The following is a 15,168-nucleotide window of genomic DNA, read 5'->3' as shown; positions in this document are numbered from 1 at the left end:
GAGGGGGGGCGAGGAGGGGGGCGGACAGGGAAGGGAAGGGAGCAGCCCTGCGCGCCTTCTCCTCTCCAGGCCATCTCTTACGGTTATCGTAGCAATTATAATGCTGATAAAAACAGTCCTAGTCGCCCTTATCTTAAAAACGGGAACTGTCACCGACGCGGGAACAGCTGTAGCTGAGGAGGCCCCTTTGTCGGTGCGTTCTGCCTCCACCTCTCAAGGTACGGCGTGCAAATTCATGTTGGTAGCTTCGATGACACCGTCCAACCATCTCGTCCTCTGTCGTCCCCTTCTCTTCTTGTTCAGCATTGAACTTAGCAATACTGATTCTGTGTAGACAATCTGGGAGAGCGTTTGTACAGCAGATAGAAGAAGGGGGCTTTTGGCTTCTGCTGATTCTGTAGAAATACCTGTGTGTGCTGGCAAAAACATAAACTGGACAAAGCATGTTTTAGGATGACCAAGACAATAGTAAACAGGAAGGAGGTGGGAGCTTGATGTGCTCTGACAAGCCCTTTCTCCCGCCATAAAAGAAGATGACAAAATTATGTGTCTCATCATCTAGCCGCCTAGAGTGGTCTGGTAGTCCAGATAGGCGGGGTACAAATCAAATAAAGAAATAAAGAAATAAATAAAATAAATTGTACTCCGTCAGCATAGCCAGCACTCCTGAAAATTCTCATCGCTGAAATTGCTGAATGGTATTTCTTTTTGCTGTACAGAAGCTCTTGCTCTGTACATCAGTGGTTCCCAACCTTGGTTAACTCAGGTATGCTTGGACTGCAAATCCCAGAAACTTTCCCCATTAGCTATTCTGGCCAAGGTTTCTGGGAGTTGCAGAATAATCACCAGAGATAATCTGTTGTAAGAAATACTAAGGGAATACTGGTTTCGCTTTCACTTTAACATTATATGAAAGGCTTTGCTTTACATAGTGGGGTTTGTCTGAGAAATCTGATCTACATTCAGAAAACAAAACACAAAACAAACAAAGCAAATCAGCAAACAATAGGAGAGCTGAAAAGCTCCTGCTATATGAATCCGGGCTTAAGGAATTCCATCTTCCAATTACACACTGACCCTAACATATTGCTGTCCTTGTTGGGGCAGTTCTCTCCAGTGCAATCCTAGCTTTCCTGTGTCATAGCCTGCATTGTTCAGGAGGCTCTACCAACTCTCCAAAGAGGAAGTGGAGCTGTATGTAGGCAGGGGCATGTAGACAAGATGGTGAAGGGAGCAGGGAAAAAGAGATCCATGTGCAAGGGGCCTTCCACTAAACAGTTGTAGGACCCATTAGAACAGCCACTGTCCTGTCCTACTTTGAAATCCAACACTCCTGCCAATGGGGGAGGGTATTTTGGTTGAAGATTCTTCAAGAAGTATCATCTCTGCACCTATCTGTCACAAACATCCAATAGGGGCTTTTGGGTGCATCACAGTATGTGTCTGTCCTACTTGTAAGCTGTTTCTTCATATTCATATTGCTCCAAAGAAAGGAAGATTACAATTATAATAATGATATACATAACAAGGATACGTAACCAGGTACAGGAAAAGGATTGTAGCCATGACCATAAAGACTCCCACAAGGAGAAAGACGAAGGAGCATATTGGTCACTAATTAGCTGTTCCATGGCTAGGAGTGTATGAGTAATATTAGGTGAACAATCAGATACATAAACACAGCAGACTGGGTTTGAACCCTGTTATGAGGAAAAAGCAGAAAATTTAAGGTATACAGAACTTTTGCAACAACCATAGGAACAACTGCCACAGAAGCCCCTCTGCCTGAGGTTTGCTTTTGCAAAAGAGAATTAAAGGTTAAATGTGCTCTTTCCACAATTGCTTGCCCTGTGAAATTAAAAGGAATCCCCTGCTTCAATGTGATTTCCCATTGAACACAAAAAATGTTTGAATATAGTGTTGAATCACATGTCTTGAAGTCTCTCCATGAAGAGGAGTAGCCCAAATAAACCCAGAAAATGTACCCACAGTCAAATGTAATAGAAGGAGACAGATATGAAAAAGGCAAATGCACAAGAAGCTTATAAACATATGGTGTGTCTACAACAAGGTTAAATTCATCATTAGAAAAAAGTTCAAAGGCTAAAATGACTGCAGCTAATTCTGAGTGTTGAACTGAGAAATGATTCTCTGGGAAATTCAATACCCATTGTCCTTTAAGATCCTGCCACGTGACACCTCGAGAAGAGGAACTGTCTGTGAAAAGCTTCCGTGCATAGGGGAGAGGTTGGGAAGAAAAACAAGTGGTTAACTGATAAGAGACAGAGGAAAGACATGTCAAATGTTTGTCTTTCAGAGATTAGGCAACCTGAAAAGAGCATGAAGTTTGTAGCAACTTATCAGCATCACCCGGTGGAAAAAGAAAATAGAGTTAAATATCTGTCCCTGACAATTGGCAACATCAGGAATGAGCCTTGGAAAACAAATCCTGTCCTTCTTTTCAGGAGTGTAGAGAACTGCATTTGGCAGCCATGGAGTCGCCAAAATAGCACATGAAAAAATGGGGGTGTCCTTTGTAGGCAAACGATCCACAGCTTGTAGATGAAAAATCGTTGAGAGATCAGCTGTAGTGCGGCTTTGAGAAAGGAATGCAGGCTTGTATGAAGTCCCATCATGCTGAGCTACTCAGGAAACTGCCAAGCAATGCAAGGTGTGATAGGATTTGTAGTTCTGTGAAAAACATAGAACATGTAGTGTTCATGATGTTTGCCATCCCTTACAAGTGGCTTGAGAGTAACAATGCTTTCTCCAGATTGGAAGGTGATGGGGGAAACACTTTCATGAGCTGGTTCATCTCCTCCCACCCCATATACAGCATTTGTCTCTCTTACTGGCCAGGTGGGGACCAATCTTTCTTAGCTATGACTGTGACATCAGCTCCTGTATCCACTAGACCCTGGATTGGACGTCCTCCCATCTGGATGGTCAGGTGTGGGTGCGTTCTTTGGTGATTTGGATAACTGCCATTGCAAGCCTGTCCAGACTAGCTTTAGGAACATATACCAATAGTAGCACTTCAAGGCAAGCCTCCTGTTGGAGCGTAACAGCTACACCCCTTGGATTTTCTTCCTCCTCTCCTTTCTCATATGATGCAACATGCTTGTAAAGCTTCTTTTGTACCCCAGCCCATGACATCAAATGAATCCTGCAGATTCCGTATTATTTTCTCTGGGCCTGGGGGCGGCCCAGAGTCCCATTTCCCTGGGATGGAATGCGACCTTGCTGAGTGGAGTATCTGCTTCCAGGCTTTTATAACTACATCTGCTGTTTGAGTGAGAGCTGCGTCCATGAGGCCTTGCCTTGCAGCTTCTCCCATAGCAAAGTTACAGGAACAACAGCATTAATTTCTGCTTGCTTGGTTAGGCAAATGAGTCCTTCTGCTGGTGGAAGGAGACCTCTTATCAGGGCCCTCCAGTCACTAGGGACCAGCCGCTGGGCAGATAAGGATTCTAGGAGAGTCTGTGTATAGGGAGCCTGTGTCCCATTGTCCTTGATACTGCGTTGCAGTTCACGGACGTCTTGATCTGGGAGCAGTTCATATCTATCAGGAACTGCCGCGGCATCTTCCTGTGCTAGTATTCCCTGAATGACAGGATAAGCAGAAATTACAGAGCCATTTTCTAAAGCAGCAGCTGCAAGAATTGTATCCATTGAAGGACGGTTGGAGATCTGGCTCTGAGTTGCCTGATGGATGGCAAGACTGAGAGGCAATGTTTTTAATTCATCTAGGGTTTTCAAGGAGGTTTTCCCAGGGTGAGGCTCGGGCGGCTGGGCAGAATGAGACTGCGAGTCCAGCGGTGGAGCCGAGGGGGCTGGTGCTGGAGGTAGGGGAGGCAGAATTTGAGGAAGTTGTGTGAGCTGATTATTCTCAAATTGTTGATTGGAAAGAATGTTACATGGCAGTGTCAAACCTTGTAGGCAAGCACACACTTTGCAGCATGTAAAAAGCACTTGTGCTGTAACTCCTGGGTGTCCCTGAAAACAGCTGCCTATTTTACACAATTTCTTGAGGTCCAGCATCCCTCCTTCGGGCACCTAGGGGCACACATGTTCAATAGTATGAATTAAAGATTCTACTTCTTTTCTTGTCACCGGGTGGCCGTTACTGGTGATGAGATAACACAAATCATCTGCAAAAGCCTTCTGAGCAGAGGACAATGATGAGCCCATGATGTATATCTTATTTGGACCGGCCTACTCACCCAGGATCCTAGTATGAGTGCACGCGTAGCTCATGCTGAGCGAGGTGAGTATATTCAGAACACGGGTCTCCTACCATTGTTCCGTGGTCGTCAGCAGAAGGTTATTCATGGGCCTCACACGGGGCACCACATATCGAGAAACCAGCTCAATATTTTAGTGGTGCTGTAAAGAAATAACTCAGGACACAGAAACTTTCGTTTTAGCCCTGCCGCATGCTGGGGTGACTCCTCTGTTTCTCCAGCTTATCAGTTCTACCCCAGCACCGTGTCAGTGCATATTTATTACTTCCTTAAAAACGCCTACTGCAGCAAAACTCAGCCTACCACATACACACTGCAGCATTTCTTATCCTATTACACCAGCTTCTAAGCATTACACACACACACCCCTAATCTACATCATACCAAACAATATGAGAGGAAATGCCACTCTTCCTGTTGCCTTACAGGACAGGTCCATATGCACACATAAACTATATGGAAAAACACTAGGCATAGCTGTCCGATAATGAGCTCTCTGCTCTGTCCCTTCAGCAGAATCATATCCCAACAGAAAACACCTTCCATTTTGTGCCTTTCTCCAGTCTCCTCTTCTCAATCTGTTAACATCTCTCTTTAGGGTGCAGCAATGCTCCCCTCCCCCACCTCAAACCACTTGCTCCATTCTAGCACAAGGGACTCGAAATCATGCTTTCCTGTTAATGTATTTTTTAAACAAAATGTTGGTAACTATTTTTACTTTAAGATCAGCCTCTGCCATGTTTATTGCTCCAGAGAATAGAGAAACAAAGTGGGTTTAAACACCTACAGGAAACACCACTGAAAGCTACTCTGCTACTCAAAGGGCTCCTCCGAACAGGGTTTTCTTACAAATTTTGGTGCACTTTCTAAAAAAATTTTAAATGTAACTATAACATAAACATAAAATACATAAATCAAAATACAAATTAACTGTGTTCCCCACCACCATAGTTGGGACCTCTTGTCATAATCTTTTTCCTCCCCCATCTATATTCTTCTTCTTTTATTGTCCTCTTCTCCAGAACTGCATTGATTCTTGATTTGGAGCTTTCCCTTTTCCTCTTGCTAACATATATTCCAAAAATCTGCTCCATATATCATAAAAATTATTCTTTTTTATCTCTCCTTTCTTAACCTTTAAATTACAAGTTATCTTATCATTTATAGCTATAGTCCATATTTCATTATACCATTCTTCCATTTAAAATTCAGATTTTTATTTCTATTGCCTAGATATTATTAATCTAGCTGCTGTTAATAAATTGGTAATCAATTCTTTAGTCATCTTATCATATTCCACATTCTAAAATATTGGTAACAAAGCTATCTCAGAATTAAATTCTATATCTTTTTCACATATGTTGTTTAATTTTGTAAAAATTTGTTTCCAAAATCTTTGTACTTTTTCACATTCCCACCACATATGAAAGTATGTACCAATTTCTTTCTCACATTTCCAACAAATATTCAGATAACTAGCGTTAATTTTACTTAATGTTGTCGGTGTTAAATACCATCTTAAGCCCAATTTAAAAAAATCCCTTATTCTCATTGACATAAATCTTAAAACCCTCATTTTCCACATCTTCCTCCATTATTCCTCATTTATTCTTTTCCCAAAATCCTGTTCCCACACTAGCTTCAATCCTTCTTTCTCACTTTCTTCTTCTAAGTCAAGCAGGAATCCATAAATTTTACTCATTGTACCCTTTACTGAATCAGTCATCTGATTATCTTCATATAATAATAGAAATTGTTCATACTTCGTGTATTCTCTACCTTTGTTATATTTCTTTACCCATTCATTAGTCCATCTTTCTAATTGTATATCATTCAACCATGAAATATTCTTATTCTGGATTTATTTCATTTGATCTTTTGATCTCTTTTTATACAACCAGTCTTTCAATCTAATCAGATTGATTATCTAATCACTTAGATCATGCTCCTTCGATCTAATTAGATTTCAATCTAATCACTTAGATTCTTTAAATAATTCCAGATATTGACAGGAAAATTCTGTATTTCAGTCACTAATCATAGTGGAGAATTTAATGGACATAAATTCTTTCTATATTTATACCATATGTTTAACATTGTCTCTAAAAACGGGTTATTAATTTCACTTATTTTATATTTCTTGATCAGACCAAATAGGTATTTTTCATTATCTACCTGTAATTCTGATGATTCCATTTTCCACCAAATTAGCCTTTCTGGGTTATATATAATTTCTCCTATAAACCTTAACTGATTAGCCAAATAATAATTCTTTATATTTGGTAAACCTATTTCACTTTTTTTTTGTTTTATACCAATACTTTTTATTTATTCTGGCTCTCTTTCCATCATTACAATATATGTTAATCATTCCTTGCCAAAATTTAAAATCATTCTCTGTTTACCATATTGGTAACATTCTAAATAAAAACTAATTTTTGGTAAAATTTTCATTTTTATCAGTTCAGTCCTTCCAAACCAAGAAAGTTTTAAATTATTGCATTCCTGTAATTTCTTTTTAATTTCTTTTTAAAATTTGTTATAGTTATGTTCCTTTATTTTTGAATGTCTTTTACTAAGTTTATACCTAAATATTTAACTTATTTACATATCTTAAAGTCATATTTATCAGCAAACCTTTCCTGTTCTAATTTATTATGATTAAACAACATTATTTCAGATGTTTGCCATTCTACACAATCAAATGCCTTGAAAATATCTAATATATAATACCTGCACACCATTCTTAAGGGGAATTTAACTGATGAATCTTTTAAAAGCTTACTAGGACCCTCAGGCTTCCTGGGAATGGCAGCTTAGAAACCACAGCCCTGAGTTAACTATTTACTGAAAATGCAACCAACCAATGCTGCTCCTTTCTCTCTCTCTCTCCTTTTCTGAAACTCTGATCATCATTTATGGTTGGCTGCACTTTAAATGGGATTCTTTATAAAAAGCTCTAAATGAAGTGCATTTAGTTTACGGGGCTATAGCAAAATATTTCTGTTACATAAAAGCTGAAGTATGCACTTGCTATTAATGGATCCTCAACTTAGGGTGGCCATGACCATTACAGCTACATAACCTCGACATGAATAGGACAGCTGGCTGGAAAGTATACTAGTATTCTACTTTCTTTGAATACCAGTGCTATTTAAAGACAATAGAATTGAAAAGGCTTTAAAATGAATGACTGCTCTTTGAAAAACTAGGTATGTGCACATCAGGATGCTTTAACAGCTACAGTATATTGTAAGGGTGATGGGGCTGAGTGGCAGAGGAACACCTCATCCCCAAAACTTCAGGAAGGTAACCACTGCTGGGTCATGAACCACCCATTAAACATTCTACAATTGTTAGAAAGGGTGTTTCCTCCCTCCTGCCCAAAGGAGGAGGTTTCTGTACATATTCTCTACAAATGAAAAAATAGAGCTGAATGCAAAAAATACAAAGAAAACAGCAGTAATTCCTAAAGATGCCATTATGCTAATGCTGTATCCAGTGTGGTGTAGTAGAGAGAGGAGTAGGACTCAGAAAACTTGAATTCAAATTCTAGCTTGGCCATGGAAACTCACTGGAGTGGGTGGGTGGCAATGATAAAATGACTCCTTAAATATCTCATTTACTTTGAAAGCCCTATTAGGGTTGTATAAGTCATTTTCATCTTGGTGCCATATAACACAGAAAATACATCTAAATTATTACAACAGTTTAAGAAATTGAAAATTCAATGTATGATTGTGCTCACTTTGATATTTTAAGGTGCTATTTCTGTAGAAGCAGAAGAGACATAAAGTGTACTTGGCTATCAAGATAAAATGCTTGGATTTTTACAAATAAGACAAAACAGAAAACTCTGCATTACGTTGGCTAGCAAGTCCTTAAAGCAAAGGCTTGCAGCTTTTGCAATTCTAGATGCCTTGGTGTGCAACTGTAATCAGCCCACTGGGCACAGTTAGTCATAGGGAATTTGGGGAATTGTAAACGAAGACATCTAGAAGGCCAACATTTCTGTGCTACTCTCTTTTAACCCAAAGCCATAGAGCTTCTTATTGGACTTCTTTTTCCTGCCAGCTCTGTCCAGTCTGGCCAAAGGCAATAAATGGTGAAAGTATTTTATCAACAATTTGAAGGCTGCTGGCCCCCAGCCATGAAATAATCCCCAAATTCTCCTTCCTCCCTATCTTACATTTGTCACTCAAACTCTAGCAACATTTAAATCCGAGACACCTAGTCCCAAATGCTGTAGGATTCTACTAAAAGCACAAGGCATACGTCTTTCATTCTGGCCTCTGTGTACTCTACAGTATGAGTGGACTGTGCTTTGCTTGTGTGATGTACAGAGGTGACAAAATAAAGGAACAGCTTGTTAGAGAAAGTTTCATTTTGTAGGAGGAGAGATTCTTACTTCTTCAAGCTAGACTTAAAGTCAGTGAGCACAAATGCCCAGGGGTAGGAGGCAGGATGAATAGAAGGCACCACTGTGATAGAAAGGAAAGCAAACAAAGACTGTTGCTGCCATTTTCAGCAAGAGACACAGCTTCAGAAAAGCTTCCATTCAAAATGGAGTGACCTGGTTTTGCACTAAGTATTAGACACAGCCCTTCAGTTTCACAAATAGCAAGGGGAAGTAGATCTAGAAATATTATCTTTCTTTGATGCAATAAGGGATGCTGCATTTCAAAAAGGACTGCAACACCATAGGTCAGAACACACCACTGTCTGGATTTCCTTACTGATAGTTTTAATGTATGTTAGGAACCTAGAGGAAAGCTTCAGATATTTAATGTGTCCTGAATATATGTATTGCATGTACAGATACCCTTTCATATCTATCTCATCAAAGTGCTCACTAAAATCCTGTTGACTTAACTTTATTCTACATAAGCTAGATGATGTCATCATCCAGTGATTGATATCTTTAATTAAATTTAAAACTTCCTGTTCTCCCCCCCCCCCCATATGCATTCAACTTCTGCAACTCCCTAGAGATCCCTTTTGCCCTTGAGAAGCTTTGGGAGTCTCAAGATGGGAGGGAGGGATTTAAGCCTTTTATATCATAAAACTACTGGCAGATTGGAACTGCTGCTGCCAGTCTAGTGGTGATTCTCCAATATAAATTTCCATCTCAAGGCTCCCAAAAGGTTTCCAAAAGCAAAAGAGATCCTTAGGGAAATTTGGAACCTGACGCTCCCTTCATATCCCCTCATCTTAATCAGGAACAAACAGAATACAGGAATAGAGGCGAGTGAGATCTGTTCCATTTAAATCAGAAGCATTACATTCCCTGATATTCATAGTCAAAACCTGATAGAGGAAGAAATGGACGAGTCATTGTCATGTCACAAGTTTAAGTCATGATGTCATAGAAACAGGGCAGACAATGGTTGACAAGGGACAGGAACTGCTTTCAGGGTAGCTGATCGCAGAAATTGAAAAGAATCTGGGCAAGTAGAGCCACAATCCGGGTAAAACTCAGCTGATCGGGTAATATGGGAACCCAAAGCTAGAAAAAGAAAAACTTTATTGACTGGGTAGAATACAAAATCTGCCCAGGAGTGGTTACTACAATTTCCACTAGAGTTTAAATCCTATGTGGCTTTATCTACAACACACACAATGTATGTGGAGATTTTCCAAACTTTAAGTTGCTGTTGAGATCCACAGAAGACTCATGGGCAGTTTGTGGGGAAATGTTTTAGAGGGGTTGTGCCATTACTCCTAGGGCTGTGCTAGAAGACATTTCACAAGCCCTGATGGTTCCCTGCATTACTTTTAGTGGTGTAATGGACCCAAATACATGCAGAAAGCTCACTCTCTTTCTTTCTGGTCTCCTCCTCTTAGCATACTAGCATTGCACAAGCACAAAATACATATAAGCACCTTTCCGCTAAACCAGTGAGTCCTGGTGCCACCTGAGAATTGATCAAGCTGGGTGTGTAGGCCACAAAAAAAAATCAGACCTCCTCCTGCTGCAGCACTCGGCCTGAGATTTCTCATCCCTCTTGGAGACAGACTCATTGAGGAAGCACTGTAGTTCCAAAACCTGGCAACCCACTGAGGCATATACCCTGGTCACCATGTTTAGATTTGCATCCCTAAATTACAGCATATAACAAGTTCAACAGGGGCTGAGTAGTGTCAAAAAGGGAGAAAATGCCTAGAGTACTTGCTGCAGGACTGGTATATTATGGATGAACTTGAAGACTGGCAGAAAGAAGAAATGGCGTTAAAGCTTTGGGGGAGGAGGCTGGTTATGCAGTATTTATCAGGTGACAGGACAGGCTGTATAACCTTTTCATATAAGACATTTTCTGTCAGATCTTATCGTGCAACCACGATGACCTCCTTGGGCACAGGGGAGATTTTCCATGCTTCCTTACATATCGCTGCAGTGAGATTATCCTTTCATTGAACTGGTGTGCCATGAAAAAACACTTATTGTCTTCAGGGACAAGTAAATCCCACATCTTTTAGCTGCATATGCCAGCCAGACAGCAAGGGTGAACCAGACAACGTGTGCTGTGCATATTTAACTGTGCATAAAACAGTTAATTCTGATCAGACAGAATGGCTTTCAAATTATTTACATTGCCTTTTAGGTTTCCACCCTGCAATTTATTTCAGCCTCCTGGCAGAAAAAACCTCAGTGGAAACAACCTCCTTATCTGTACACATCTCATTATTTTTATCTGGGTATTGCTTAGCACAAGGCATAAATTAGGAATGTACCATAGTGATTTAGCATCACCTCTCTTATTAAATGTGAGCTTCTTTTATTGTTATTACCTAGGAAAAAAAAGATAATTCAAAACAATTCAGAATGTAGTAGAAGTAACTAAGTAGGCATGGTGCATAATCATCAATTTAAGATGGAATTATTCAAGCTTGCAGCTAACCAATTCCATGTGGATGGGCTTTTAACAATTAGGTTGTCAACGAACTAAGGGAAAAAATGCAGCATATCTGGAAGTGTGTGGGGGGGGGGTTGTGGTGGCTTTGAGGCCATCAGACAAAAAAAAAAGGGTCATTGATGTCTGCCCCACTCCACCTGTGTGTGCACGGATCTGTGTGCTTTCAGATGAGAGCTGAAAAACACTGGTGGAACAGAAGTGAAATAAAGCCAGGTTAAATCAAATAAATCCCAGCTTATACTGGGAAATATTTCCTGACCCAAGTAAATTACAATACCTTCCACTCCTGGAGTAAATTTCAACTTCCGGATGGATCTGAAGTTGTGACTATACTTTTGTGGTGAATCGATTCATAGTCTCTTTTAGACTTGTATTCCATTCGGGTGACCACAAAGAGACCCTGGATTGTTTTGGTGCCACTCTCCACACTGGCCCCTCAGTCCGATGCAGTTAATTCTGCACCTACAGCTCACAGCCGCCCCTTCCATTGATACCTCCACTGGCCACTCTCCAGCTCTCCTTTCTTAACCTTCTTTTTTGTCTGTGTACAGGTGATTTAGAATGGAATTAGTGTATCAGTGCAATGATGAATTACTGGACTCAAGTGTTTATTTTTTTTACATTAATTTGGAGGGAGACGCTAGGTAGACAGATGGCTGGAGTGAGTGTTCCTGCTGTCCCCAAACATCATGCCCAGCTTAGATACCTCACTAGAAAACCCCCAGAATGAGGCCCCCATCCAGAGCAATTACCAAGTAATTGTCAAAGTAGTTACCCCCTAACTTACCCCTAACTTACACAACGCTACATTTCAAATGAGTCAACTTTTCTCCTATGATTTTTTTCCCACAGTCCAACTTTCCTATCTGTACGTAGTAACTGGGAAAGGTCACTACATGTGATCTTGGCTTAGGTCTCCGGTGACATATTTTCACATTTAAGGATCATTTCTAGTTCCTTCATAGCTGCTTTTATGAGTTTCAGTCTTTTTCTGATTCCTTGGTTGCAGTCTCTATTTGGACTGATGACTGACCTGAGACGCAAAAACATCTTTCTGAAATTTGATTTCTTCATTATTAACATTGCTGATATGTAAGTACTCTGAAGTCACTATTTTTGTCTCCTTAATGTTCAAATGTTATTTTATCTTGAAGAACACTTTCCACCACTGTACTCAGAATAACCACTAAGCCAATAGGACAGTAATTTATTAGAGCCCTTCTGGATCCTTTCTTGAAAGTTAGTATTACAAGGCTTATCTTAGGGAAAGCTTACATTTTTTTAAGGTCAACAGTTTCAGAGTTGAGTTTTCGAAGCATTATTGGCTGAAGAACAGAGTACCCTGAGTGAATAGACATTGGCTGCCCTTGCCCAGAGCTTTGGAAAGTTACTCTGTTGAATGACAACTCTATTAATCACCATCCGCCTGCTCGGCAGTGGGCTCTCTTCCTACACACTGCTAACCAAGACCCATAGACAGCTTCACCTTGGAGGTACCAAAACATACTTTCCCTTTGTCTGCACCCAAAGCCTGTACCTAAATGCTAGTCTAGCATAAATTTTAGAAATTATTTTAAAATCTCACTTTTTATTTATTGCCATTCATAAAACAATTTGCTATTATAATTTGAAGTTTCACTACAGAAGTAGTGAATGTATATTTTGGTCTCCAGGCAGAGCATTTGTTCTGATAATTACCAGTGTTTGTTGTTAGAAAGAAGCAAAAAAAGCAGGATTAGCAAGGCTTCCATTTGTTTCATTCAACAATGAACCTTCTTCGCAACGAAGAAGCCTTATGTTTTGTGCAACCAGCTGGTTCAATGATAGAATTTTAAGACTTCCTTCTTTTCCCTGCTTCTGTTTTTGTTGCCAGAAATTTCTATGTCAATTTCTATGACCTCACAACCCCATTTAACACCAGCCCTCCTAACTGTGTGTTTTTTTTTTTTTTTTTTTGCCCAGAGAGGGAAGCAGCAGCAACTACACAAGAATGGATGACTTTCCTGAGCAAATACTGAATAGGATACTTTTGCATCACCCTCATCTTGTTTCAAGTAACAACTTTATGAAGCAACAGTATTATCAAAAGTAACAACATTAACAATGTTATTAGTTTTAAAATAATGTAGGAACTGACAGTATCCTCATCTTCTGGTGTAAAAAGTTACTTGTTATTGCTAAAACATTGGTTTGCTGGGATCATTTGGAAATATATATTATTTTTATATATGTTTTTATATTTTTCAGTGTAATGAAAAGGCAATTAATTTGGAAGAAGTAACGTGGTTGTTGGTATGTGGTGTCAAATCACATCTGCCTTATGGTGACCCTACGAATGAAAAATCTCCACAATGTCCTGTCCTCAACAGCCCTGCACAGTTCTTATAAACTCGAGCCTGTGACTTCTTTTAGAATTTTTTCCTCTCCACTCCACCATTCTGGGTGATTGCCTAGTTTTCTCCAAAGGATACACCTCCCTTTTCTCAATGCCTAGAAAGGCCTGGCAGAGAGAAAGGAAGGGAAAGCTTTTGCTCACAAAGGAATGGAAGTACCACCTATGATTTATCTTTTGGGCTGACTTCAAGGCTGAGTCAGCTTGTTCACTGGCATTGTGTTGTTTGGGGAATGTCTTCAGCTATGATGGAGAGGGGCAGAAACTGCTCTTGTCTTCATGAACATTCAAGAGAACGTGAAATCTGATTGGCAGACCATCTTGAAAAGTCTGGAAGGTGATGAATAAAAGATAAACAGAAGTTCACCTTTACTTTAGTTAGCTTAGCTATCTTTCAGGAGATGCTGTACTCCGTTGTCCCTTTGTGCCATGCTCTGTGGCTGCTGTGCTGGTGTGAAAGTACTACATAGTTTAGTTAGCTTTCTTATTTTCTTCTGTGTTTATTTTCTATTGCTCCTGCTTTAGATTTTAATTGTTTGCTTCAAAATATTTTTGATGCATTTTTGAAACCTTTTAACCCTTTTGCCATGTTGACTTTTCCACTATATTTAATTATATATCTCTCCATTTAATTGTCTGGATGTTTGGACTAAAAGGGTTTGTGGTACTTAAAATCAGGCCTTGCCTTGATCATCCTACTTGGAATTTGCATGTTTTGTGAGTGTGGGGACAGTTCTACTTTGCAGAGCTGGCATGAGAGTCAAAAGTGCTTAACCTTGTGGATCTGACTTCATCAAAGCCTTTGACAAAATGCCCCATGATATTCTGATTAATGGCTCCTTCTCAAACTGGGAGAAGGTAACAAATGGGATACCACAAGGATTTGTCTTGGCCTGGTGCTCTTCAATGATTTATTAATGAGTTAGATGAGGGAGGGCAGAGAATACTTCTCCGATTTGCAGGTGACACAAAATTGGATGGAATAGCTAATACCTTGGAAGACAGGAATAAAATTCAAAAAGATCTTGATAGAGCTGAGTGCTGAGCTGAAAACAACAGAATGAAATTTAAAAGGAGTAAGTGCAAAGTTCTACCCCTAAGGGGAAAAAAATCCAAATGCAGTTGCAAGATGGAGGATACTTGACTCAGTGAGAAGGGTCTTGGAATAGTTGTAGATCAAAATCTGAACATGAGCTCGATATGGCTGCAAAAAAGCAGTAAAGCTATTTTAGGATGCATTAACAGAAGTACAGTCTCCAAATCATGTGAAGTACTAGTTCCCCTCTATTGGGCACTGGTTAGGCCTTGAGTACTGTGTCCAGTTCTGGACACTGCACTTTAAGAAGGATGGCAACAAACTGGAGCAAATTCAGAAGAGGGCAACAAGGATGATTGAGGACTGGAAACCAAGCCCTATGAGAAAAGACTGAAAGAACTGAACATGTTTAGCCTTGAGGAAAGAAGACTGAGAGAAAATAGGATAGCACTTGAAAAGTAATTATACAGAGGAGGGGCAGGATCTGTTTTCAGTCATCCCAGAATGAAGGACATGTAATAATAGGCTCAATTTACAGGAAGCCAGATTTAGGCTGAATATCATGAAAAACCTATTAACTGT

The 15,168-nt window shown here is 39.9% G+C and overlaps 1 protein-coding gene across 2 annotated transcripts in view; it reads left to right on the top strand.

Annotated features, from left to right (window-relative positions):
• The first annotated feature begins 3 nt into the window (after positions 1-3).
• VLDLR (very low density lipoprotein receptor) overlaps positions 4-15,168 on the top strand; it is a 116,722-nt gene continuing 101,557 nt past the window's right edge. For both annotated transcript variants that reach the window (XM_078385050.1, XM_078385048.1), the window contains exon 1: positions 4-218. In XM_078385050.1, the coding sequence (XP_078241176.1) occupies positions 101-218 (118 nt within the window). In that variant the 5' untranslated portion in view covers positions 4-100. The remainder of the gene's footprint in view (positions 219-15,168) is intronic.

Source organism: Pogona vitticeps, chromosome 2 (genome assembly GCF_051106095.1).
Source record: "Pogona vitticeps strain Pit_001003342236 chromosome 2, PviZW2.1, whole genome shotgun sequence".
In the NCBI taxonomy this organism is placed as follows: Eukaryota; Metazoa; Chordata; class Lepidosauria; order Squamata; family Agamidae; genus Pogona; species Pogona vitticeps.
The sequence above is the reverse complement of the archived record's forward strand: the minus strand, read 5'-3'. Positions and strand labels throughout refer to the sequence as shown.